At 42.7% G+C, this 27,650-nt stretch overlaps 1 protein-coding gene across 21 annotated transcripts in view; it reads left to right on the top strand.

The window, feature by feature from the left end:
- Nucleotides 1-27,650, top strand: part of FGGY (FGGY carbohydrate kinase domain containing) — a 661,235-nt gene that overhangs the window by 503,011 nt on the left and 130,574 nt on the right. The window contains exon 1 of one of the 21 annotated variants that reach the window (XM_081057772.1): nt 827-972. The exons of the other annotated variants lie outside the window; for them this stretch is intronic. Within the exon in view, the coding sequence (XP_080913898.1) occupies nt 886-972 (87 nt within the window). The 5' untranslated portion in view covers nt 827-885. Of the gene's footprint in view, nt 1-826; nt 973-27,650 lie in introns of those variants that run through there. 21 annotated transcript variants of the gene reach the window in all.

Below are 27,650 nucleotides of genomic sequence, written 5' to 3'. Positions count from 1 at the left end.
AAAGTCAGATGAAACAAGGCCTCTCAGAAGGTCAGAAACAAAAGCTTCCGGAGAGGCTAGTCTCTCTACTGGCCTGAGCCCAGCTTTCCACAAAAGGCAGCAGCTTGCCTGGAAGAATGGTAGAAGAGGCAGGGGGAAGAAATAGAATTAGCAGCAATAACATTAATGGCGACCATTCACTACATGTTTATTGTGGACTAAGAAATTTGAATGTGTTATTTTATCTAACTCTCATAATAACTTATGCAATTATCAGAATTATCCTCCCATTTTACAGTCTGAAACTTGAGTACTTACCCAAGGTCACATAACTAGTTAAGTCCTAGAGATAGCTTTCCAATTCAGGCTGTTTGATTCCAGAGCTCATAGTCTCAGCTATTAGCAGAACAATGAGACTGAGGCTGGAGTGTGGGCTGGCCATGGGCACGCATGTTTTGTGGGAATGGGGGTAAAGTGATTACAAGGCCCATCTTTCCCAAAGCCTGATGAGAACTGCAAAGTGAGGGCTGGATTGCAACGAGACCACAGGGCTCTTCTTTTCCCTTCTTCCTAGTTTTTCAAATCTCTGCGTTTCAAAAGGACAGCAGTCTAATGATAACAATAAAAATAAACAACATCACTTGTCACCAGCATCCCTTGGGAGGACAGTATTTGTGAGACTCCTTCTTTAATCTTCCCTGTTTCCCTGCTGCTCTGTGGTCAAGTACCGAATTAGGCAATTTGAAGACATGCGGCAGGCTTCCCAGCTCATGAAGCTGTTTTTGTATTCATTTGGAAGAGCATGAAATGCAAACCACATTGATTTTTTTTTTTCCTTTTCCTATTTACCACTCGTGCTGTGTGGGAGACTCTGCCACTGTGGCTGCTGAGGACGACCTCGCAGTTATGAGAGTGGCTGTGCTTTTCCAGTGGTTCAGTGTGGATGAAAAAGATGCTGAAGCCAGCTGTTGTAGAGGCCTCACAAAGTCTCAGGTACTATGCCAAGGGCCTCCACACGCATCGGCTTATCTGTTCTACATACATTTAGTTCTGGGGGGTTAGTATTTTTGCCTTGTTCCTTTTCCCTTATTTTTTCATCCCCTTCTCCCACTCTGCTTGTGTGCTCCAAGAGCCTCTTTGTTTCACATTAATTCAGTTTTCATATTGTTTGTCCCCAGAGCCATCAGAGAAGTTTGGGATAGTTTCTATTCTTCTGCTTCATCAGTCTTAAAGCACCAGGAGACATAACATCTAAAAGATCAAAGTCTCAAGCACCCCTGAGAAATTTTTTGAGCCATCAGTGCCAGTGTTGAGATGGAAAGTCCTTTCCTAATGGACATTCAGTGGCTCCCTACTGCCAACAGTAGGGAGGAAAAACACACGTTTAAATGGGAAAACTGAGTGGACATTTTGGCCATGGTCTTATAGCTTTGGGATATATTTAGTTCAAAAAGAGCGGAAGTCTTAAATTGCAAGGTGGTGAAAGTTACTGTAATGCTGTGATGTATTTTTTTTAAACATTTTTACTGAAAGGTAAAATACTATAAAAGGTGAATACTATAAAATTCACCTCTACCATGTATTTTTAAAACTTCCAGAGAATTCAGTTGAATGATGTTTGAGAAAGAGAAAGATTTAGTGCCCATCTTTTAGGTTACACTATGAATGATGCCAGCATGTGGCTTTTATTACTTATAGAGGTAACAGGAGAATATCACAAAACAGTACATTTCCATTTACTCACAGTTAGTGTAGTACCTGATGCATGGTTATGGGTCCAGTAAATACTGAATTTACTGAAGGATAGACAGAAATATATGGGTAGCAACCATCAAAACGTGTTGAAGAACAAATCCTGCCATATTTGTTTGATTTCCTCCTCTGATGGATGGACAAACTGTACACGCTGTCTAGTCTTCAGTGGGGCTTTAGGTTGTTTCCTCGACACAGCAGCATTGACCAGTGTGGTCACAAAATTCCGTCTACGTGAGTAGAGTTTTTCACTGAACTATACCTTGAAGCAGGCCAAAAGCAAATACGTACATAAACCTGATGGAAAGGTATGAACGCGATCCACTTGCCAAATTTGCATTTGGGCTTTTCCACCATTAGTTTTATCCTTTTGTGGAGCCAGGCAAAGACTGAACCTTGCTTCTGTTGGTTGTGGGGACATTTACTTAGGTGGTGCTTTTGAATGATGGATCAGCTGCCCAGGATCTGCCTGACATACCAGTCATGGGGCCTCCCTGACTCATGCACTTATCATCTGCTTATGTGTTAGAATTAACTGAATGTTAGTCAGGTTAATATGTAACTGCTAGCTGACAGATTAGCTATGATCCTGAAAAAACAGGGCTAGGGGTCTCTGGAATTTGAGAAATGGCCCATGAGAAAGCAGAGACAGCCCACAGAGATTTTGGCCAATTATATTAATATATGTATTCATTCGTTAATAGTATGCAAGACACCAATTTGCATGGACCTGAGCACACTGGTAGACTGAAAATAGTCTTGAATATTAAGTCCAATGGCTTCACTCTCCCGATTAAAATCTCTTGGTGAATCTCCTGAATCCTAGCTGGGCACAGAAGGTCGCGTGTGATCTGGGCCCTGCCCACCTCTGGCCTCATCTGTCACCCTTCACCTTTCATCCTGTATTCTAGCAGGTGCCGCCATACACCCTCATCTGAATTCCTTTGGGCCAAATGTGTTAAGAACAGGAACTATCCAGATTTTAGAAACTTAATGTGTATATATACAATATAGTGCATAGAATTGCCAGTGAGGTCTTGAGTAGCACCCATAATCAAACACATGAATATTTCTACAGTAAAACTTATGAATATTCATACCAAGTAGGTTAAATAGACCCTAAATAGCTTGATCCGTTAGATAACATTTTATCACCAAGTGAATCACGAAAAATATGTTGGTATTTGCGATACTTTGTATTGAAGAAGTAGAGGTATATATTTACTCTTCTGGAAAAGAAACTTTGGCCTTTGGCATGTTGTTTTCTCAGCCTGGAATGGCCACATCTTCTTTCTACATGGTCTCATCATCACCAAAATTATCATCATTATTATAAGACACACTTACGGCGTATTTGCTATGTTATTTGATACTTCTAGTAAACTCTGGGGTGGTTCTCATGATTCCCAATGTACAGATGAGGAAACAGAGGCATGGAGAGAGGTGACTGAGTCAGGAAGAGGTGGAGCTTAGGCTGGATGCCTAAGAACATGGGCATTTCACTCTCATAAGTCTGTGTCTTCCTCAAAGTTTCAGTGCAGGTGTCAGGTCCGGGAGGCCCTCCTCTTCCCTTGCTCCACCACATGTTGTTACGTGGGCCTTCGGAACTCTTTATGCACAGTTCTAGTGCAGCCCTCGTGCTTCTCTGTCTTTCCCACAAGCCTGGGCTACCTGAGCAAAGTCTCCTCTATGCTCTGTTTCTAGGGCAAATAGTAGGGACTCGACATATAGTTTATAACAAGTTCATACAAAGAGATATGCTAACAGATAGCAAATGATTTGTATCCCAAGTGAAATAGATAGTAAACACAAGGATGACCAAGGAACAAGTTCGAGGATGTAAAATTTGGATCTAAAAACTAAATATTTAAAATGGAAAAGCCTACTCAGTACTCAGGTTTATGCATGGTGTATGAGTATAAAGAAGAGGAATTTGTTGGGGACAACATTTCAAGGATGACCAAGGAACATGTTTATACTTAATGATAGCTAGGATTTATGAAGTGCCATGTGCCGGTTTCTGTGCAAGACAGTTTGTGTATAGAATTTCTAATCCTCGCAATGAATGTGTGAGATTAATTTAAGAAAGATGAAGTAGCCATGTTTTAGATCAGAATAAAAAGTAATAATATGTTGTTAAGATTGGACCAAAGTTAAATATAATTACAAGGTAGTAGCCTAAAATGGAAAATGGCCTGATAGACTACATTTCTCATCAAGAGATGATGGAATTGAGGTCAGAGAGGTTTACAGTGACAGGGGAAGCGAGGTCTTGCCTGGCTCTTGTCTATACCCATCCCTTGAACATGTTCACATGGTACGTGACGTATATCCTGCTATCCTAGGCAGGACTGGGTTCACTCTTGAGCTCTGCTTTTAGAAAAAGCTGCCGGAGCCTGGAAGGAACCACATAATACACACACAGCTATGATGTTTAAGAGAAAGTGGGCCCCACGGACAAAGGTTGGGATGGTTAAGAGAGATAGTTCTGACTGCTTAAGAGAAACGTCAGGGGTTGACTTTATTTTCTTGTTTATGAAAAGTTTTTGTGATCATAAAATAACTAACTCTTTCTTGGTGCTTTGGAGTTTGTAAAATGCTTTGTGGAATTTGATACTCAGAAGAACCAAGGGAGGCAGTCAAAGCAGGTGTTTTCTTCTTCAAAATGAGGCCTAAAGAAACGGAATGATTTGTCCAAAGTCCCACAGCTAGTAAGTGATGGGGCCAAAACTCAGATACGTATCTGAGCAAACCCTCACGCTATTTCAGCTGCATCCTTAGGAGGTTTATCTTCATTGACTCACATTGAAGGACCCTGCAGCTGGGGAAAGTCTGGTTCATCACAGGAAGAGCTTCTGATTCTTTGTCACTAGTCCCCATTGTGGTTGTAAATTCTCCACTGAGATGCAAGCCAGTGATCTCAGTTAATAATGTACGTAAAATGTACCTGGGGAACTCCTTAAAAATATAATTTCTCAGGTCCCACTCCTACAGGGTCTGATCCAGTAAGTCTTGCTAGGAAGGAGTATATATGAATCTTTAATTTTAACATGTACCCAAGTGATTCTAATTGGGGACTTGCAGAAAAATGGCTTTAAGCTCCTTCAGAGTAGCAATTATATCATTACATCGTTGCTTCCTCGATGCCTAGCAGAGCACCCTGTACATAGAAGGAACCCTACATTTACACTCGATGAATGTAAGAGTGAAGTAAATGAATGTAATATTAGTATAAAATGAAGTAAATCAAGTTTGATAGTCATTTACTCGTAGTCCCTGCCAGTTTGGGACACACTAGGAGGTCCCTTGAATCCATCCTTTTAAAGAAAGTCCGTCTTGCAGGCTTAGGTACAGACACATTGAGAGAAGGTGGGACTTGGATAGAGTACTGTGTAGACTCTGCCAACAATTAGAGATTGTAGAATTCTTATTTTCTCACGAAAAGCAGGGTGAAGGGACACAGTGGACGACCCCACACTTGCAGCTCTGTGCAGACGAACCCAGAAACCAAAGTACAGACACCAAGATGAAACAGGAAACCACAAAGGCCTCAGATCTTTCAGTGTAAATAGGAAGTCACACTTTACTTTTGAACCCAGAGTGCCCAGCCGAAGTGCAGTGTTTATTCAGCTCTCTGCCCAGCCTTTCCTTGAGCCCGGGCACAGATGAAAGATGATGCCACCTGGGTAAAAACATTTTAAAGTGTTTGTTCTGATCAGGGCTTGGAGCAAGCTTCTTTTGTTTGTGCTGGTGAATAATTTGGGCCACAGGTGCGGATTGCACTTGAAAGCATTAGTTGGTCTCCCTGGTTTTCCCTGCAGTGATATTTGAAACCCCCATCTTCCTCTACAAAGTAATCTTAATCCATATACATTCACAGAGCACTTGCCGTTGACAACTGTCTTTCATGCGTTCCATCTGTGGACCTTCGGGTCCAATAGTAGTGGAACATTGGTAGACACTTAATGTGCACTCTGTGTTTGTTGGATTAATCTCTATAGTCGCATTTGATTACGACCATTACATTGGAAACTAGTAAGTAGGATGCAAATGATCATCACCATTTGGAGATAAGGAAAATATAGTGTGGTTGAAAAGAGAAAATACCTAAACTTTCTTATCGAGTCCCTTCTTTTATTCAGCCAGTTGTTTTTGAGTACCTACTATGCACCAAGTAGTAGAGTGAAAATGGTGAGCCAAAGTAGACACAGATCTTAATTACAGTCTAGTGGAGGAGGTGGATACTAAGCAAACAGTCACAAAATACATATCATTCCAGACCTTGATAAGAGCTTTACATTGTGCTCTGCTGGTGGGAGTATAAATTGGTGCAATCACTTTCGAAAACAGCAAAGCATTGTCTGATAAATTTGAATGTGCAGGTATCCAGCACTCCACCAATTCTATTGCTAGGTAAAAACCTGGAGAAACTATTGCACCCATGTACCTATGTGTACCCAGAGACAAGTATGAGTATTCATTGCATTATTTTTCATAATAGCCCCAAATTTGAATATATCCAAATTTCAACCAATAATGGAATGAATATCTAAATTGGATTATATTCCTACAGTGGTGTGCATACTTAAAAGGAAGGAGCTACAATAACATAGAACACCATAGATGAATCAAACAATTTTAAGTGAAGGAAACAGGATATGAAAGAAATACAGAGTTATTTCATTCATGTAAACTTCAGAAAGAGGCAGGAGAAACAACACATTTTAGGAATATATCTATAGGTGCTAGACATAGAAAGACAAGCAAAGAAATAATGGCCACTAATATCGACACACTGGTTAATTACATGGCTGAGAAGTGCTGTTGTTGAGGAAAAACAGTGCCTTCCAGAGAGGCTTTGACAGGTGCATGAGTACTTATAAACTGTCTTTAAAATTTGCACATATGTGTTACACTCTTCTATAGGTATGATATATACATGATGTGAAGCAGAACAACAATCACGAGAGCATGAAGCCGAGTGAAACTATCAGTTTGGGTGGTTGGCCTCTGGAAAGGCAGTGATGTTTGAGCTATTTTGCTTAGGTAACTAAGCAGAGTCTGATAGGGAGGAAGAAGGGTCTGCATGGTGATGGTTGAGAGGAACTTGGTCCAAGAAGAGAATACAGCAGGATAACGGGAGGGAAATTGGCAGGTTCACAGTGATGCAGGAGGGAGGATTGATACAAGTTATGGCTGGAGAAGCAAAAAGGGGCAGGTCATGTTGGGTTTATAAGCCTTATAAAGGATTTAGGTCTTTTATCTTAAGAGAAACTGAATAGTTTTAAGCACAGTGGGTAACATAATTGGATTTAGAAAAGAACGAAATAATAGCAATTTGGAGAACAGATTGGAGAGAGACCGGAGTGTATGCTAGGAGACCAGATAGGAGATTGGGGGTCCGGGTAAGAGATGATAGCATGGTAGTTTGTCTTGGATTATGGTGGAGGAGATGAGAGACGTTGATATATTTAAAAGATGTTTAGAAGATAAAAATCGGTGGCACTTTTGGCAGTGACAGAGCCAAGGTTGCAGAGTGGATGCATTGGAGGCTTCCTGGGTTTCTCACCTCATCTTCCCCGATCAGCTAGTGCGCAGTAAGCAGAGCCATCTGGATAGAGAGCAGCACGTCTCAGGCATTCCTTGAGCAGACTAGACTTACCGGAGAGAAACCTTTTTTGGTTACCTCTGTAAGCTATGTTTTTATATAAAATTAAATGTTTTACTCGTGGCTCTTATCAAAGATGTCCCCAAGAAGTGGCCATTTGAACCCAATATTACTTCTGTTGTAGTCCTGCAGAAAAATGCCTAATCTGAGTCTAATGATAAGGAAATGTCAGAAACTCAAATTGAGAGGTATTCTACAAAATCACTTGCCTCTACTCTTCAAAAATATTAAGGTCATAAAAGATAAAGGCTGGAGAAGGGCTTCAGACTACAGAACATTAAAGAGACATTACAACTCGAGGTACTTTGTGATCCTGAACTGGTCATAGACTAGAGAAACATTTTTTTTACTTTTACTAGAAAGGGTGTTTTGTGCACAATTGATGACGTTTGAATAAGGTCTATAGATTAAATAATAGATTTGTATCAGTGTTTATTTCCTGATATTATAATCACACTATGATTATATGAGAATATTTTAAAAATAAGATATATACTGAAGTATTTAGGAGTAAGTGTGCATTCTATCTGCAACTTTTAAATGGTTCAGAAAAAAATTTATACACACATAACACATAATGTGGTGTGTGTGTGTGTGTGTGTGTGTGTGTGTGTGTAGAATGCATATGCAAACTATTGGGAGAATCTAGGTGAAGGGTATCCACAATTGTTTGTACTATTTTAGTAATGTTTCCATAAGTCTGAAGTCATTTTTGAATAAAAAATTTAAAAATACAAAAAAAGGCATGTGAAGGTCATGCCTCTATGTGCAATAAACATGCTGATGAGTTAATGTGTCTGTCACTCATTGTACCCCACGTAAAGTCCCACTGGAGAATTTGTTTTAAAATTCATATAGTTGGAAAAGTGAAGTTTAGTCTGAACCTAGTATGTTTTCTTTTTCCAGTAATAAAAGCTATACAATCAATCATATTTTTCTGACCCTGGAAGCTAAGAAGCTCAGAGTTGAAATTTAACACTCAAGTTAAAATATCAAGCCTTCGTTTGTTGTGTTCCCATTCTTCTTTTCAGTAGTCTTACGTAACATTCTATTTGTATGTTACTACAGTATGTGTCTCTGTGTGTGTGCGTGTGCGCCTCCCAGTGAGCTGCCAGGGCAGGGCAGCCGGACACTACGGGGCCTGCAGAGTATTTGGGGGTTCGCCCACGCATGTTTGTGTGTGTGTGTGTGTGTGTGTGTGTGTGTATAAAATGTTTAAGACATTTTAACATTGTCTTAAACCCTTTGTGTTAGTCCCCTAAGGCTGCTGTAACAATATTACTACAAACTTGATGGCTTAAAACAGTACAAATATATTTTGTTAAGGTTCTGGAGACCAGAAGTCCAAAATCAGGTTCACTAAGCCGAGATCAAATGTCAGCAAGGCCTGACTCCCTCTGGAGGTTCTAGAGGAGAATCTGTTTCTTGCCTGTTCCAACTTCTGGTTGCTGCCAGCATATTTTGGCTGTGACCACGTCACGTTAATCGTGGCCTCCATAGTCCCATTGCCTTCTTCTCATCCGTGGTCAGTTTTCCTTTGTATCTTTTCATAAGGACACTTAGGATTGCTTGTAGAGCCCACCTGGATAATCCAGGATTATCTCCCCATCTCAGGATCCTTAATCATAACAGCAGAACCCTTGTTTTGTTTGTTTGTTTGTTTGTTTGTTTTTGTTTTTGTCATATAAGGTAACATTCACAGGTTGCAGAGATTTGGAAATGGGTATGTTTTTTTGGGGGGTGGCATTATTCAGCCTACCACACTCTTTGTGTAAAGAAGTGACATATAAATACTTTTTATAAAGTAAATAAAAATGAAATATATTAGTTTATTTCTATACTCTATTTAATTCATACATCACAAAGGGGCACAGATAAAACTAAGTTATCAAATTCCTATACAGTGACTTTTAATTGCTTTTATGAATTGCATCTATTTTTCTATTATATTTCTTACTTGGTGATTGCTGGAGTAGAGAAATATATTTAATTTTTAAAAATTGATCTTATATCCTCTAACCTTGCTAAGTGTGCGTATTTATTAAGTTTTAAAATGTACATCGCTATACGCTCTGCATGCATAATGTCTTTCACAGTCATTTTTAAACTATAGAGCTAGGTGATCTAATGTGGCTTGGATGGTCAGGGTAGGCTTCTGAAAAGCAACGATATTGAACTGTGATGCTTTGGTTAGAAAAAAGAGTGATCCAAACAGAGGGGACAGCACGAGCTGTATCTACGAGATCATAGCACCTGCAAAATCTTGTCTCTCTCTTCCCTTCTTTATACCTTTGTTGCTGTTGTTAATTTTTGTCTCATTGTGTTTGTCAGAAGTAATAGCTCCATAATATCTCAAGTATTATGTTGAACAGGATAATAAAAAGCAATCTTGTTCCTGATATTAGAGGGAAGGTGTCTAAAATTTCTCCAGAGAGCATGTTATTTCTTGGAGACCATACACACACACACACACACACACACACACACACACACATCTCCTTTATGAAATTGAGAAAATGATCTTCTGTAGCACACAGGACAGATGATTAGGAGCCTGTGTTTGAATAACTATTAAGGATTATTTTACTTGACATTCCATAACCATGGAGCTCCAGCACTGTGAACTTCATGAGGGCAGTGACCACTATATCCCTAGTGTCTGGCATAGTGCTGGGGACTTGGTTAAGCATTCAATATTGAATGAATGAATGAATGAGTGAATGAATGGATGAATGATACCTAATGAGTATTTGTTGAATGAATGAGTTAAAGTGAGCTAATCATTTTTCAAACTGAACCAAAAAATCTAGCTACTTTCCATACCCCTCATACGTTGAATTGAGTTCATGGTGGTGCAGTTCTTACATCCTCTCAGCACCTGGAGCAGTCAGCTAGTCATTTGACATATGAAGGAATGAATGAATGAGTCACACAGAACATTCTCCTGCTGGCTATTAGACTTTGCCCCTAAAGATTTACATTTATTTGAGCTGAAGCCAGGTGGTGAAAGATGATTTAGTCAGGACAAAAATAAAATACTCTCTTTAATGGAATAATTGCATATTTCATTTTTCCTGTTAAAGTTGGCTATTTCATGCCAATGTCTTTCAATTTATATATTTTGTCCATGAAGTAGTCAAGTGATTATTCTCAATCAAGACAAAAGTATTCACAAAGGATTGTCTTAGTGTGTGACCAGAAGGTTCAGAATTCCAGCATTAAATTGGGCAGGGGTTAGGTATAGTGGCAGGCTTAAAGTTTACATTCCAAAAAGACAAATTGGAAAGCCTAAGTAAGGATATATACAGGTTTATTGGTGAATCACTGAGGGAAGTTGATTATCAGAAAACCGGAGTTAGTTAAGAATGTCTTAGTAGTTTTAAATACTTTATTGTGGTTGGTGGTTCTAATCCTATATGTACTTCCCATTTCAAAAGGGATTCCATTTAATGTTCAAGTAACACCCAACATTAGAATGTCCAGTGTCCAGAAATGTATTCCTTTTTCCTGCTTTGGGACTCTGCTCAAAAAGCCTTCGTTGATTTCCCATTGCTTAGAATGTGAAGGTTAATATATTTAGTCCTAGCCAGCTCTGTCCACCATAAATGCTCTCTCCTCCAGCTACGTGTTACGAGGGTCTTCCTTTACTGGAACTTTTAGAAGAGACCTGACCACCTATGCAGGGCTTGCTAAAAGATTATAAAACTAGTGTTAAAAGCCACCCTAAGGATATAAAATAAAGGTGGAAAAGTTAGAGGTAAACATTAAGGAAAGAGCCCGAGGTCGACTACTGTATCTGACATATGAAAGCCAAAAGTGAGGGCTGCTTTGGGAATGGATCCACTGAAGAAAAGGCAGAGGTGTGTCTGGGTCCGGCACAAGGGAGCCAGCTGGGTATATCCTAAATGGGAACTCAGCCCAAAGGGTTCAGGGAAGGAGCCATTGGGTTTACCCTTGAAGGCCAGGAATGTAAGGGAGTCTTCGGTGAGAGATGAGCAGAGGGGGAAGGGGACAGAGCTAGGGAGCAAGAGAGCTTCAAGCACACTTGTTGCGTGATGCCCAGTCCCCAGTAGGGTTGTTGTAGTGAATCACCAAAAGCACATTACGAGAGAGTCCATTTTGGACATGCACCCCACCCAGAGGACATATTAAAGCCAGATCACAACAGATCACAACACTGTCAGTCAAGTAAGACCTTCCCTAGGCACCCTGCCCCCAGTGGAACAGTCCAAGTAGCAGTGTAGCCAAGGGAGGAGAAAGTAGAATGACAAAAGGAAGGGAGGGAAAAGGGAGGAAAGGAGCAATATAGCACACCCTCCTTCTCCACGTGTGCTTCTAAGCCTGAAATGAACTGTAACTGTAAGAGGGAATTTTTTTTTAATTTGGTGAGATGGTGGTTTTGAATATTGCAATGGAGTATACACATTTAATGCTTGAAGGTAGACCAAGGACTTTGTATTATATCAGAGTGTAGAAATACTATGGATCCACCTGAAATTTTCCCCCAAGACAAAGAGGAACAGTTCACAAACAAATTTACCAGAGTAGAGAAGCAGATAAAGCTGTTTTCCCCCTGTACACCCATTGCCATGTAAGTCCTTCCGTGGGCTAGGACACAAGACGCTGGCCATTATCCCTTCCCCCTCCTATGTTGGCAGACCTCTTTCTCTATTGAATCATTTAAGACTACAATATGCTATAATAGCTTTCTTTTAAAGAACGGGAGGGAGGGAGAAAACACTCTCTTGACTCCATATTCCACTTCCATTCCCCATTTGTTTGCTCCTTGTTACTTTTCTGCCCTCATCTATCATGTTTCTCCAGCTGCACTGATTCTTTACTTTTCATGTATGATAGCAACCACATCCTGCCACAGGACCTTTGCACTTGCTTTTACCTCTTTGCCCGTATCACTCCTAACTGTGTGTTTTACTCCCTCACTCTCTTACAATCTCTGCTTAATGCAACCTCATCATTTTAAGGTCCACCCAGACCGTCCTGTGTTAAAATAACAACACTTGCCCTCACCGTCCTACTTAACCTCTCTGTTCTGCTTTATTTTTCTAAGTAGCATGATCACAGCTGACATACTATATATTTGAATATTCATGTATTTGTATCACCCCATCCTCCACCAGACTGTAAATTCCATGAAGGTGGGACTGTTTTTTTTCTAGCTCCTTGGAACAGTGCCTTGAATAGAGTAGACACTCACACATACTTCTTGAGTGAAGCAATGTTTCCTAACTTGCTTTAGCTTTTCCACATGCTGTTCCTTCAGGCAAGACAGATTCTCTTTACCCCCTTTCTTACGTCCCAACCCCGACTGAGCCGGCTGAAATCCTGCCGTCCTTTGAGACTCCATTTCCATACCACCTTCTCTGTGTGTGTCCCTGCCCTATAGGCAGATGTAATCGCTGTCCCCAGGACTCATAGCTGTTGGTCATATTTCACTTTAATCAAGTACATGCTCTTAACCACTACATTGTACTGCTTCGCAGACTCGTGTTCTTTCTTGATTTTTAGGGTTTAAAGATGACTAACTCAGCAACCACAGGTCCTACCCATGTTGTAGAATTGTACAGTAGCTGTCTTTGAACTCTATGCACTAGTGTAAATCCTAACTCTTAAATCCTAAAACTTTGCAATCCCTCAGTCCTACCACATGTATTTTCCCTTCTTCTTCTCTTTCTCCTTGCTTTTCTTCTTCTCTTCTTCATCATAAAAAAGGCCCAGGCCTACATTATATGTCAATCATTTTCTTCAATCTTCTTTCAATTACTTGGTGAGGCAAATCCTCTCTCTCCCATTGCCTGGCTTTTCCCTCGACTATAGAAGTGAGAGGAAGGACCCTTTCTCTCACTTGGCCTCTTTAACAGTTAAAATGCCCCTGACCATTTATATTATAATACTCAATGGTGGTGGTCAGCAATGGTTTGAGTACACTTTTTATCCACACATGGGGGACAGGACTTTGGACTGTTGAGCACATGAAGTCATTTTATATTTTCTCGGAAATGGTTTGGGAGATGAAGCACCTTAGCTCTGTTCCTCCCTAGTGAGATCCCATTAGGTTTTGGGCCAAGAAGATGGTAATATTTCATGATGAAACTTGGAAAAGTTAAAAATTTATGGATGAACTAATGCTTTGTTTCATGACAAAACTTGGAAAAGTTAAAATTTACAAATGAATGAATGCATTTTCTCATTTTTTTTTTCACTTCTTCCCTCCCTATTTTCATTCCCTGAGACCGTTCGCTTTAGGACGAATTGCATTAGAATCCATAGTTGCAAAACTCTTCGTTAGATGAAATTGGACCTGGAGATCAAATTACCTCACAACTTCTATTTTGTGAGATATATTGAATAGTATCTTAAACAGCTTGTTTCTAAATTATTGGTTACCAGCTTCAATAGTACCTCTTCTCTAAAGCTTGGCCTGAGCCGCCCCCCATGACCCCAGGCAAAAATCATCTCACTTTTTTGTGTGTGACTGGAGCATTTTATTCACGTCTGTTGTTGCACTCATTTTATGTTAGAAAAATGTATTAAATGTGCTTCTCTGCCCCAAGACCTGGGTTCCCAAGGGCTGCGACTGGGGCTTATTTATCTCTGCGTAGGCAAGGCCTGGCACGTAACAGATGTACAATAGAAGTTGAAAGAATAGACTGAGTCACACTCTGCCCAGTCCAGTGGGTAGAGCCAATGGGCACTTGTTGACTCTCTGCCTATGTGCCAGGTAGTTTGAAATATTCGTTCTTTATTCCTTAGAGTGACCCTAAGAAGCATTGTTATCCCCATGTTACAGATAAATGAGGAAGAGCATAAGTGGTTTACCCAGTCACATAGTAAGTGGCAGACCTAGCTTTGAATTCTAGTCACCTGAAGCCAAATTCTGTGTTCTTTCTCCTTTATTAGAGCTTCAGAGGTCTTCCAGGCGTGGCCTCAGTTGCCTTCGGCCACAGGCAGAAACCCCTCTGGAGGGTGTGGGGTGCCAGGCTGTTACCCTCCTGTGAGTCCCGCGCTGGGTGGTTCTCCTCACCGAGACGTTCAGAGCAAGGAGAGCTGGTGCAGTGCAGCTAAGCCAAAGTTGTCAAGGGAAGTGAGGATTTGGAAGATTACATTCAAAGGCCAGGCTCTCAGGACCAGGCGTGTCGTGAATGAGAGCTGCAGCCAAGGCTTTGGGGCCAGATGCTAACTGAATCAGAGCAGAAACAGGTCTGGAGCGGCTGACCGTTGCCGCCGTCCCTATGAGATGTCCAAGTATCACCAGTTATGTGTTGGTTTTCTGCCTGGGCTGCTCAGCTGGTTTAGAAGTCCAGGGTCGAAGTAGCAGGTTTGGAACATTCGAAGCATGGAAGGCAGAAGGTGGTGGAAAGGGCGACTTGTGGAAGAATAAATGGATTGAATGAGGCGAGGCAGTGAAGGACTTTCTGGAGAATCGTACTTGAGGCAAAGCCTCTTTTTCCCTGCCTGGAACTGTTGACCTAGCAAAATAGAAGAAACCACACATACTTATACAGCATGAGGCTGGCCTGGAGCTTGGATACCCCGAAGGGCCAGGGAAGGCCCCGCCTGTGTGGGACACTTACGTAGCCAGTGACCGCAAGTGCTTTTTGGGCAACACAACAGACAATTATCGTTCATTATGCATTCAGTTGTGAATCAAAACAAACCGAGTGAACCACTGTGCAAGTACGGCCTCTGGTAATCCCAAATATGTGCTCCAGAGGGGGTGGTGGTGGGTCTGTGGACTGTTAGCTACCAAGCAACCAAAACATACATTGGGATTATTTCCCCTATTGCCTTCAAGAAAAAATTTCCCACCCCTTAGCATGTCACGAAGGGGCCTCCGTGATCTGACCACTGCCTGCCCTTCCACTCATAGGCTTGATGTTTTATTTTTGCATCTCCTGCTCCATAGCTGTCCGACCTTGAGCAAGTTTTATAATGCTTCGAAACCTTATTTTCGTCATCTGTAAAATGGGGATAAAGGTACCTATCTTACAAGCCTGCAATGGTTATTAAATACGATAATGCAAGTGAAGCCACTAACAGTCTTTTGCTCACAGCATATGCCAGTTCAACATGTGTGTGATTTTTGTTATTGTTACTGTAATATGCTGCATTCTAGCCAAACTCTAACACCTTCTTCAGATATTTAGTACTGGGAATGTACCCCTTCGCTGAAGTGCTTATCAGAGTACCTTGTCGTTCTCAGATTAACTTGTCAGACATTCTGACTACATTGAAAATCAGGACAAGGACAGTATCTTTTTCATTTCTGTTTCCCCAGGGCCTGACACATAGTAGGTGCTCAGTTAAATGTTTGCTGAAGGAATGTGTGAAGTGTGTCTGTCCTGGAGACTGATTCTAAGTTGGCCACAGATGCTTCCTGAGCCCTCCTCTCTTCCCCATATTAGGCACCTGCTCTGTGTCAGAAATCACCCCAGGGGCTTGCCCCGCACGATCTTGGTTAATAGCCTCATGACTCCAGAAGGTAGCTATTATGTAAACTCTTCAGAGATGAGGACAGAGCCTCAATTAGCAGGAATGCCTCAAATGTAAACAGTAGATGTCTTTTTTTTCCATCAACCCCTTAGGAATACAATTTGAGATCCAAGCAATCCTCTTGGTCTGGCATGAAAAATGAGACCCAGATCTCTTCTACCTAAAACCTACAGTATCTCCAGCCATCCCCACCTTCTACCCACACTTCTGTTATTTGCACCTTACCAGCACTACTGAACCAGACCAGACCAGTCTGTACTTTGAACTCAGAAAAATGTAGATTAAACAATTCCTGGCTTAAAAAAATAAGAGAAAAGTTAATAAGAGAAAGTTAAATAATCAGCTCTCAGTTGTGAATTATTTACTGTGTGCAGGGCAGTTATGTCAGGGCTTTCTCCACATTGCCGGTGATCTTCCTGAACATTTGGAAGGTGGGTACTCTTGGCTGTCTTTCACATGGAAGGAAACCAAGATTCGCCAGGGTTTCCTACCTTGCCGCATGGAGCCATGATTCTGAGTTGGCTGAACCCAAACTCCTGTCTTCATGGCACTAGCTGTCTTTGAGGAAGCAGTCTTAGGAGCCCGAGGCCTCGTTAACTAGTGCACCCATCTCTGTATCTCCCAGAGGCAGGGTGGGACGGGTTGTTTCCTTACACCATGGCTGAGGGTTCAGTCACCACCCTATGTGAGAGCGGGCCAGTGAAGTGGAAAAATAGCTCTTATTCCTAACTCTGACATCTGTCCCTCAGGTGAGAGCCAAATTCTCAGATTGCTGGGCCAATGGCGAAGAAGCCCACACCATACACAGAGGGTATCAGCACACAGAGAACTCTGCTGGAATTCACACATCCTGGAAGCCAGGCTGGACCTGGTGGCCTGTTTCATTGGATCTTGTCTCTGATTGCTGCATGGGGAGTGGAGAGAGGGGGGATGGTAGGACCACAGGAAAACACACTGATCTCCAGAAGCCGGCTTTGGTTTTGCTCATTAAGGGCACCCTGAGTCAGTGCCCTTCCCCTTGCGGGCACCCATGGCAAAAGGGGAAAGATCTGGAAAGGCCTGGTTCCACTGACTACCTTACATTCATCTGACTTTCCTGGTTCCCGAGTAGCCAGGAGGCAGCCAGCTACAGTAGGAAGAGCGTGGCCCCTCTGGAGTCTGGCAGACCCAGGTCAAATCCCCATTCTACCACTTGGCACCTGTGTGACCACAAACAGAGCTTTGAACTTTTCTGAGTCTCAGTTGTTTCATCTGTAAACTGAAGGAAATGGCAGGATTATCATGAAGACTATGCATGGGAATGTGTATAAATCAATCAGCACGTAGTAGGTGCTTGGCAAATATTAACTGCCTTCCCTCCTTTTTTTTCCCTACATTCATTTGTAATGCCTTAAAGAAAAAGAAAATACAAGCCATCATAATTGTCTTTTGTTACACTGTGAGCTAAATACATTACTCATTAATAACACTGAAACTCTATTTAAACCACTCTCACAGAACTGTAACCCTGTCCTACATCATGTCATATGTTTTACCGGTCACGGCTTTTTCCCCTCCCCACCCCCATTCTTTTTTCCAAGGAAGTCCAGATCAGCCCGGATACATTCTCATAACTCTAGATAGCCTAAGCCAAGGGTGAAAATCAGGCCTGCTTCCCTTGCAGATGATCTGTTCATAACAAAAGCTGCCTCCTGGCCATTGCCCACAGCTGAGCATTGCTGGTCTGAAGCCAGCATTTCATTTGTTTCTGATTGTTCTGCAGTGTTTACATATCTTAAGTATTAGCGTGGTCTTTTATAAGAGTACAGGCAGAGGGCAAACCCTGCTGAATCAACTTTCCTTCTGAGTGTCCTTTCTTCTTTTAGTCCCCTTTAGCCTCTGTGTTACAAACCATTTCTGTTGCATGAGAACTCATTTAAATATGAAAACAATTTTTAAATAGTTTCTTTTTTTTTCCTTTAAATATGAGACTTACTTAACATTCTCAACTGCTATTTAATATGGAGAAGAGGGAGAAGATAGAACTAGAATGTGTGTTTTCTCTCTCTCTCTCTCTCTCTCCCCCTCTTCTCCCCTGTTCTCTCTCCCCCCTTTCTCTCTCTCTCTGTCTCTCTCCCCCCTCTTTCCCCCTGTCTACCCCCTCTCTCCTCTCTCTTCTCTCCCCCTCTCTCCCCCTGCCACTCCTTCCCCTCCCCCTCCTCTTCCCCCTTTCTCTTTCCCCCCTTTCTCTCTCTCTCTGTTTCTCTCACCCCTTTCTCTCTCCCCCCTCTCTCCCCCTCTCTCTCCCTCTCTCCCCCTCTCCCCTCTTCTCTCTCCCCCACTTCCTCACCCCCCTTTCTCTCTCCCCCCTCTCTCTATCTTCCTCTCTCCCCCCTCTCTCCTCCTGTCTCCCCCCTCTCCCTCTCTCTCTCTCCCTCTCTCCCCCCTCTCCCCCTCTCCCCTCTTCTCTCCCCCTCACTCCCCCCTCCCTCACCCTCCTTTCTCTCTCTCCCTTCTCTCTCTCTCTGTCTCTCTCATCCCCCTTTCTCTCTCCCCCCTCTCCTCCTCTCTCCCTGCTCTCCCCCCTTTCCCCCTCTCTTCCCGCCCTCTCCCCCCCATTCTTCCCCCCATCTCAGGCAAATCCCATGATGCCCCTTGAATTTGTGAAGCACATATTCCATTCAGGACGCAGGAGGAGCTGGGCTCACCCCAGACCACCATTGAAGAAGGTGCTCTCTGCCTGCTGCACCTTGGCCTCTCCTATGTACAACCTATTTGTTTTCTCTAAAAAAGAGTCTCAGAAAGGGTGCAGGTTTTTGAATCAGATCTGAGTTTAAATCCTAGTTTTGTTCTGTTTGTTAAGCCTGGGACCTGGAGTTAATGTCTGTGAAGCTCGATTCCCTTCTCCATCAAAACTGGGTGTAACACAAGCTTGCCCAGCATCTTACATGGGGGAATGTATGTGGCAGTGTCCCTGTGGGGATGACAGAGGCTTCAGAGCACATGTTACTTCAGCTGATTGCAGTGGCTCCCTCGCACACAGGATGCAGAAATGGCAGGAAGGAAGGAGGGCCATGATCGGTTGTCTGCTTTGGATGCTGGAGCATGTACTACTTATATTAGGTAGCCAGAAATTGTTGGGTTTTATATCCTCTTTCCCCGCCTCTCTTCTCTGGGCCTTCTCTCATCCAGCCATCACTATTTTTCAATGCTCTTGTCAGGCAGTCCTTTGTTACAGAGAATATGTAAGGGATAAACTTCACCCTGAGCACCTTCGCTGACACTTGATAAATACTTTTAAGTGTCTAATACTCTCGTGGTCACTCAGTACAGGAGCTACCCAAGTGTCTATGCATAGCTTTGAATTCTCTTTGTCTTGCCAGTTTGGCCTTCTCGTCTTCTCTTAGGCCAAAAGTGGAGAGAAAGAGTTCTGCACATCATGATTCTTCAGGTCTAGACTTGCATGGACATGTCCCAAATTTCCCTGAGTTCAACTTGAGAAGCAGGAGTAGGTGCTGTTTGGGGAGCAGTTCCAAAAGGCAGTGACTGGGGTACACGCACAGAAATTCTGACTTTTGTGAGAAAAGGCCCTGGTTTAAATCAGCCACAGCTCTCTTTGCCTTTAAATATGCTTTTAACAGGGTAAAGCCTCAAATGTCTATATCCCCAAGAACAGGTCTTACAATTAGAAATGAACCCATCTGAGTAATAGTGTTGATTCTTATCTTGTTCTGTCTTCTCTAGACCCAGTACAACCTCTGTCCCCCTCTTTACAATTCTAGTCAAGATGGCGTCAGATCTTACTTTTTAAAAGTAAACGCCCACATGCACTCCAATCCATAAATAAGTTATACACCTTGGCCAGTGTGGGGGTGATGATATTAACACAGGCTGCATTTCCCCGGGTCACTGAATGTACCAGGCACTGTACCAAAGCCTATAATAGACTGTGCCGCATTTCATCTTCACACATCTGTAAAACAGGCCCTATTTGCCTTATTTTTCAAGTGAGCACCCCAAGGACCAAGGTTGCACAGCAAATTAAGACAGACCGTTGAGTCAAACCAGAAATTCTAAGTCTGTGGTCAGATTTATGAGACAATACCTGAGGCCAGACACTGTTTCAAAGCAAAAGGCTGTAACGGGAAACATAGAAACTGGTCAGGAGCAGGGCAGGAAGAGAAAGTGTCTGTGATTCAGTGGGCAAAGATGAGATGTCTGACGGGGACACTGTGTAATGGGGTGCCACGTGCTGTTGCAAGAGAAGGGCTGCGCCATTTTTGTCTGCACCTGCTGATCAGCCTTGGCTGCTTTCCCTAACAGCTAGTGTAGAATCAAAACAGAGTATTGGTTGGGCCATACCTGAGAACCCCTTAATAATTGGTACTATGCTGTCACTCCTGGGCATGTAACAGAAGGAGAAAATAGGGTTCTGACTCTGAAAGTCTGACTCACTATGTGACATTGGAGCAACATTGCTAAGAATCCATTCTGATGAGTACTGCGCAGAGCACGCGTCCTCTCCACTAGCTCCCGCCCTTACCCCCACCCCTCCTGGCCCGCCTGGCTTACAGGATCCACAGAAGACACCAACAATTGTTTACCCACCACAGAATTGTTTGGGCTGTGAAAAAGATGCAACGTATGATTTTATATCTTTGGAGTCATACAGCTCTTGGGGCTTTCAAAGCTGGAAGCCAGTCTGAGCTCACTGGAGCCAGTCAGACATGTGTGTAGAGATGGCCAAGTATGACTTCTGGTCTGTGGGAGAAAGAAAATTTGGGAAAACTTTAGGAAGGTCTCAAAGTTTTCTTGGCTATTCCGTCTCTCTCGCAAAGCAACTTTGGGTGCGTTAAGTAGAAGTGAATGAGAAACATATGGATTCCATTTCTATTGTGATCACATATGGGTTTCAGAATGATGAAGAATGAGGAATTCAGGGTTTAAGGAGTCCAGAGTGCTTTGAAAATCATTCAGGACATGGCAGGCAATACTTGGCTGCCTCCCTCCATCCCAAATTTGGGGACTGTTTGGTTGGGTGACAGACCTGCTCAGTGCCCTCCCTGCCTGCTCAAACTGCTAAGCCCCAGGCGATCTCTGTGAAAAGGTTTCACGTGTTCTTGTCTTGCTCAAATTGAACTAAAGGGATTGGGTTTCTAGGAAGGGCAAAACCTTTAGTGAAGAACTCTTAACCTTTCAGAAACCTCCGAATAGTGAAGAGGAAAGTTTGGCAAGCCTGAACTTTATTAATCATGTGCCACTTACAGATGACTAGACATGTGTTCTAATCTATTATTGCTCTTAATATCAGTGACATTGTTCTATTAATGATAATTTTAGCCATGGCCTGCATTTGTGTGGTGATTTAGTTTGCAAGAGATATTATGTACATATTATATATCAAGTACACATTACGTGTGTATTTATAGATCCAGGCATGTACACTTACGCCTATAACACGTGTATGGAAGTTCACAGAGTTAAGGGAAGATGCAGGGAGGAGCGCCTAACCCAGCTTTGGAGTAGAAGTCAGGGTTCAGAAAAAGCTTCCCAGAGCAGGTGATTTTGAGTGGAGTATTGTCAAAGGACATGTAAGGGTTAGTCAGGGGAAGGTGAGAGGGAATGTGTTTTAGATAAAGAGAGGAGTATTTATGAAGATGCAGAGATGAGAAAGAAAATGGCACACTTAGGGAATTTCTAGGCTGTAATGGGCTAATTGCAGTAAAACATGATGGGGCAAAGGATAGAGAAACAATAACTAGTGTGATTAGGCCAGACAAACAGATAAAAGCCGGAGCAGAAGAGTCTCATATGCCATGGGGAACATCTGAAGGATTTCAATAGGGAAACGATACCATTAGGTTTGTGCCTTAGAAAGATGCTTGTGCTAGAGATCTGGATGTTGGAGTCTCTGAGGGGGGATAGTGGGGGTACAAGGTGGAGCACAGTATGGCAGGAACACCTGTTTAATCGCTGTTGCAATAATCCAAGCAAGACGTGATAGAGGACTGGACTAAAGGGGAGAAGCAGAACAGGTTATATTTGAAAAAGAGTGACCAATTTGGGGGCAGAGGAGGGAGATGGATAAGTCAAGAAGTCAAGAATGGTATCCTGGTGATCGGGGAGATGGAGTACCATTCACTGGGACAGGGACCCCAGGAGGGAAGGATGGCAAGTTCTATTTTGGACATGTTCATAGACATCCAGGTCAGACGTCCAGCATGGAACTCAAGAGCAAGGCCTGACTGAGTGTGGGATAAAATTTTGGGACTCAGTAGCATAAAAATTGTCGTCACATGAATGGGCGTGGACGGGCTTCCCCCAGCAGACGTGGTGAATGAGATGAACACAGAGGAGAGAATCCAAGAGGGAAGAGAAAGAAGAGTCTTTCAAAGACAGAGCTAATGAGGGGTAGAGGCTGGACCTGAACCCAGGGCACTGAGCTCCAGATCTTTCCACTGTTCCAAAAAGGAGTAGAATTAAACCATCCGTTTTTTCACATTTCTTGAGAGCATTTATGTCCTAGGATCTTTATACATATTATACCACTTAGGACTTGCATAAAACTCTATGGTAGATGAGATTATCCTCATTTAGAGATGAGTCTCAGAGATACTGAAAGGCACATAGCTAATAAGCCACCTAACCGGACAGAATTGAAACCCAGGTTTGCTCATATTACTACACCATGTTCACTGCCTTTAAGGTAAGAAGATGTGGTGCCTCACTGTTTCATGGGAGACGGAAACTCACGCATTGCAATCTAATCTGAGAAGTGCAAAAATAGAGGTGAATGCTTAGAGCCCCCATTCATAAACAGAATTCTCTATCCTCTTTTTTGTATTGTGTAGTGAGTTGGGAGTGGGCTGGAATGTGTATAAATGTTTCTTTTCTTCTTTTCTTTTTTTTTCCTAGTAAGATGATAGCACAGTCCATTTGGAAGGAGAGATGAGCCACCACGGAAATACTCAGTCCCACACATGCTTGCGGCTACCCTCTAAAATCCCCAACCTGGCTGGAGGCACTCAAAACAAAACCTCCTGTTCCCTCCCAGGACCGCTGGCGCCTGGAGCCTGCTGTCTGCCTCTGCCAGAGGCTTAGGCCAACCTGGGCATGGTGGGGTGGAGGAGGGCAGAAGCGGTGGTGCTGGAGCAGCTCCCTGTTCTGTGCCCAGTCATCTCTCCCCCAAAGAGGTGCTAGCAGGTAACATAGCCGTGGGTGAAACTCAGCCAGTGACATCCTTAATGGAGCCAGCTTGGGCACATGAAAAGAGGTGAGAGCACATGGAGAGAGGCTTCTAATCCCTGCTCTGCCACCTCTGATCCTGGTGATCTTGGGCAGTTCTCTGACCCTCCCTCCTCACACCTGTCTCTTTAGCTGGTCTGCCTAGGTTTGACTTGACACACTGTCAGGGTCATTGTAAGCCTGAATGCAAATGTAAACACTCACGACTCACTGGATACCTGAGTTATCTCCCAGCCCATTCTGCACTCCAGCTCCTACTAGATTGTAAACTTCAGGAGCACAGGGATTATGTCTCTTACCTGGCTCTGATGCCCATCTTTGTATATATTTTCATGTTTGAAACAATTTGAACTCAGTGTGTTGTATCCAGGAAATATTTGCTGAATATTTACTCAGCTAAAATAAGATAATATAGATAGGAACCATTAAATACAACCTGTGAAGTAGACCATCAAGAAACCCCCAGATAAACCTGGCCACAAATTAGAGACTTAGGAGAGCAAAGTGGGTACTTAAGAGAAAGCCCAAGAGACCATCCAGGGCAACCGTGTGAGCCCCAGGCCATGTGAGTGAGGGCAGAGTCTGTGTGGAAATAGCACGGTGGAGAGTTCTGATTGGCCAGCTGGGGAAGAATGAGTCAGTTTCATGGAAATTTAGAGGATCTCAAAGACAAAAGAGATTAAACATCTCTAATCCAATTTTACTTATAGATGAGGAGAAGAAGGTCTAGAGAGGAAAAGAAATTGCTAGTTCATAGCTAAGATCCTGCCTGGATCCTGAAGTTCCTCGTCTGCTATTTCCTAGCTGTTTGACCTCCTTCAGCTTAGATTGCCTCATTTGTGGAGTCAGTATAATAATAGGACCCATCTCACTAGGTTGTCAAGAGTAGTACATAGGACAGTGTCTATAAAGAGCCTGAAGAGTCTTTGGCACATAATAAGCCCACTGTGACTGTTAGCAATTACTACTTTATTATTCCTTCTTATATTTCTATATTATTATTTCTTATTACTGTTGCCTGCCTCAAAGGGTGGTTTCACTGAGGCTTTTTCCCAGCCACAGCTTTTCAAAAGCTGATTTTTTGATGACCAGTAGGGTATGTTGATGCAAAAATATACCCATGCTTCAAACCATATGATTTTTTTATTTAAAGTAAAATGCAGCACGTTAAGCCCTCAGGTAAATCAAGATGCTTGCACAGCTTCGTTACTCTGAGCCTTGCCCGTACCACCTTTTCTGCCTGGGATGCCCTCCCTCTTTACCCAAGGAAACACTTACTCCTGCTTCAAGGCCTAGCTCCAGTGTGGCCACCTTTTCAAGTGCCCACTCTTCTTTCAGGCAGTTTGGGCTCCTACCACATTCCCCACCTTACTGGAGCACTTGGCACGTTTTGTTGTCATTCTTTTTCCCTCCACCTCTGTCTTCTCAGGCAGAGTTTAATAGCATGCCTAAGGTTATAAAAATACAACGCAGGCAGGCACCACACTCGACAGAGTCTATATTTGGCTCCACCAAAATATGGTCTTATTTCCGGGCTACCATTTGAATCCTTCATTTGCCTCTCAGGGCAGAAAGCAAGAACCATGGGAGCCACGTAGACTCACTGAAACTGAGCTAACCTTCGGCCTTGAGCACAAGTAGGTTAGGGAAGCTTCATTTCCGAAAGGCTTTTGCTACGTTTCCCTGATACACTTGTGAAGAGCAGAGGGCAGAGTGTGGTGGAGTCAAAGTCCCATCTTGATTCTATTCCCAATTGCCATATTCGAGGCGGGTGAGCTTCCACAAGGTAATCTTTCTGGGCCTCAGTTTCCTCCATTCCAAAGTGGGAGAAATGTGGTGAATCTTGGAGAACTTTCGTGAAGACGAAATAAGCTGTCACTTATAAAAAGCTTATTGTATGTTAAATACCAAATAAACATTAGTTCCCCTTGAAATGAGGCTTGTATGAGGGAACACTCAGTTGACTGAGTTGAATGACCACAGCCAAAAGTAATTCCAACCATGTAAGGAGGTATCTAGAATCATCACTTGTCTTCTGTAGTCAATATTCTTAATAATGAAGTAAAAGATACAGAAGTGAAGCTTATCATATTTTCAGATGGTATTTGGTTGGTGCAAAAGTAATTGAGGTTTAAAAGGTTGAAAATAATTGTAAAAACTGCAATTACTTTTGCACCAACCTAATATAAACTTGGTAGGATTGTTTATTATGGGGCATGTTCAGATCCAGTTTCAAAATTACTTGAAAGAGCTAGAACATTAATCAAACTACAAGAAAATAGTTAACCTGTGGCTAATCATATAGTTAATTATTTGTATTTAAAAGGTACTGGCAATGTTCACTTTCATAATTTTGTTTTTCATGGGTGGAGGCACATAGACATTCAATTTAGTATTGTTTAAACTGAATGTAGGCATTTGATATATTCTTTAATTATGTGTGATATAAATAAAATTAAAGAAACCCACAGTAAAATAAAACATTTGGTTGTACACTATATGCCAAGCACTGAAATCAGCAACAAGGCTGTAAAAATAATAAGACAAAATACTAAATAATAAGGCATGGCCCCTTTCCTCAAGGAGCCTTAATCTTCACGAAAGTTCTCCAAGATTCACCACATTTCTCCCACTTTGGAATGGAGGAAACTGAGGCCCAGAAAGATTACCTTGTGGAAGCTCACCCGCCTCGAATATGGCAATTGGGAATAGAATCAAGATGGGACTTTGACTCCACCACACTCTGCCCTCTGCTCTTCACAAGTGTATCAGGGAAACGTAGCAAAAGCCTTTCGGAAATGAAGCTTCCCTAACCTACTTGTGCTCAAGGCCGAAGGTTAGCTCAGTTTCAGTGAGTCTACGTGGCTCCCATGGTTCTTGCTTTCTGCCCTGAGAGGCAGATGAAGGATTCATATGGTAGCCCGGAAATAAGACCATATTTTGGCGGAGCCAAATATAGACTCTGTCGAGTGTGGTGCCTGCCTGCGTTGTAGTTTTATAACCTTGGGCATGCTATTTAACTCTGCCTCAGTGTACACATCTGTACAATACGAATGATGACAGATTCTTCCTGCGGGGATTGTAGGAGGACTGAGCGATTGAATTCCTATAATGAGCTGAGAAGAAGACTTTTAGTAAGTACCCAGCCAACCTTAGCTTGTTACCGCCAGCAGCACCATCATCCTGGGAAGTCAGCGTCCTGTGTGGACACCTGTCATCAGCCGAGTACAATGAACTCTCTCCATTTAGGTAAGAGAGGAGCTTCCAGGCCAAGACAGCCGTCAGCATGGAAAGAGCCTTCACAAAAATGTTGTTTAAATATTTAGGTTTATTACATGGGATGAAAGCATACATAAATATAGGTATTTTCTTTTTCTCTTTTTTTCTCTCCCTCAAAACAAACTATTGCTCGTCTTCCCCAACATCACAGGCCTTGGAACAGGTTGGAAGTTCTCTGGGAAGTCTATTGCTGTACCTTTGTTTCCTTGCTATACTCAGGATGTCTAATGAGAAGCATGTGTCGTTCCAAACGAGTGAGCACAAACAGGAGTCACCTCAAAACTCTCTCCCCGGGTAGAGCCTGACCAAGCCTTCACCTGACATTTCTGAGCAGCAGAACCATCATCTTCTAAGGAAGTTATGCTGCAGCCGATGCAGTCACATGCTTAAATTGTGAGATGGGGGTGGCAGTACATGACCTTTCTAAGCAATTTATACATACAAGTTTTTTAAAAAATGTATCATAGAAGCCAACATCGGCCTGGGTTCAAATCCCATCTTGGCCAAATACTAACTACGTGACCATGGAGAACTTATTCAGCCTCTCTGAGACTAACCTATTAAATGGGGCTATGAATTCTGGAAGGGAAGGGATGCAGGGCATGAAAAGACATTATCTAACTTTGGTTGGTGTCCATCTACCTGTCCAAATGCTGAGCCTTAAGTCGTTGACAACATGGGCTGTCTTATTCATCCCAAAGCAGCTCTTATTTGTCCCAAAGCAGTTTAGAGAGTCATTTCCAGGGTTGGCATGTAATAAAATTTTCACCAGCAGAGACCGTGATAAAAGTAAAGACCATTTCGTGTGTGCTCCTTCTGGCCAAATGCTGTCCATATCACACACTCACAAACACACTCATACAAACATACACACACATGCCCTCACGCCCACCTTAATCATTTCTGTGTATGTTTTAGAGGTTAACTCGAACATCACCTCCTCATGAAAGCCTTCCCTGACCCCTGCACCAGATTACATGCTCTCACAGTGGCTTTTGGTTTTCCTTCATTTACTTATTGCAGTTTGTAATTACATATTTCTGTGATGATTTGATTAATGTCTGTCTCAGAGTGACCAGTTAATTGTCCCCGTTTGCCTAGGATGGAAGAGTTTTCCAGGGCACACGACTTTCAGTGCTAAACCTAGGAGAATCCTGGCCAAGCCTGAATGGTTGATCACCTGTTCTGCCTCCTCTCAAGACTGCAGGCTCCAGAAGGGCAGGGGTTGTGACCTTTT

The sequence above is a fragment of the Rhinolophus hipposideros genome (assembly GCF_964194185.1).
Source record: "Rhinolophus hipposideros genome assembly, chromosome: 8".
NCBI classification, from domain to species: Eukaryota; Metazoa; Chordata; class Mammalia; order Chiroptera; family Rhinolophidae; genus Rhinolophus; species Rhinolophus hipposideros.
The sequence above is the reverse complement of the archived record's forward strand: the minus strand, read 5'-3'. Positions and strand labels throughout refer to the sequence as shown.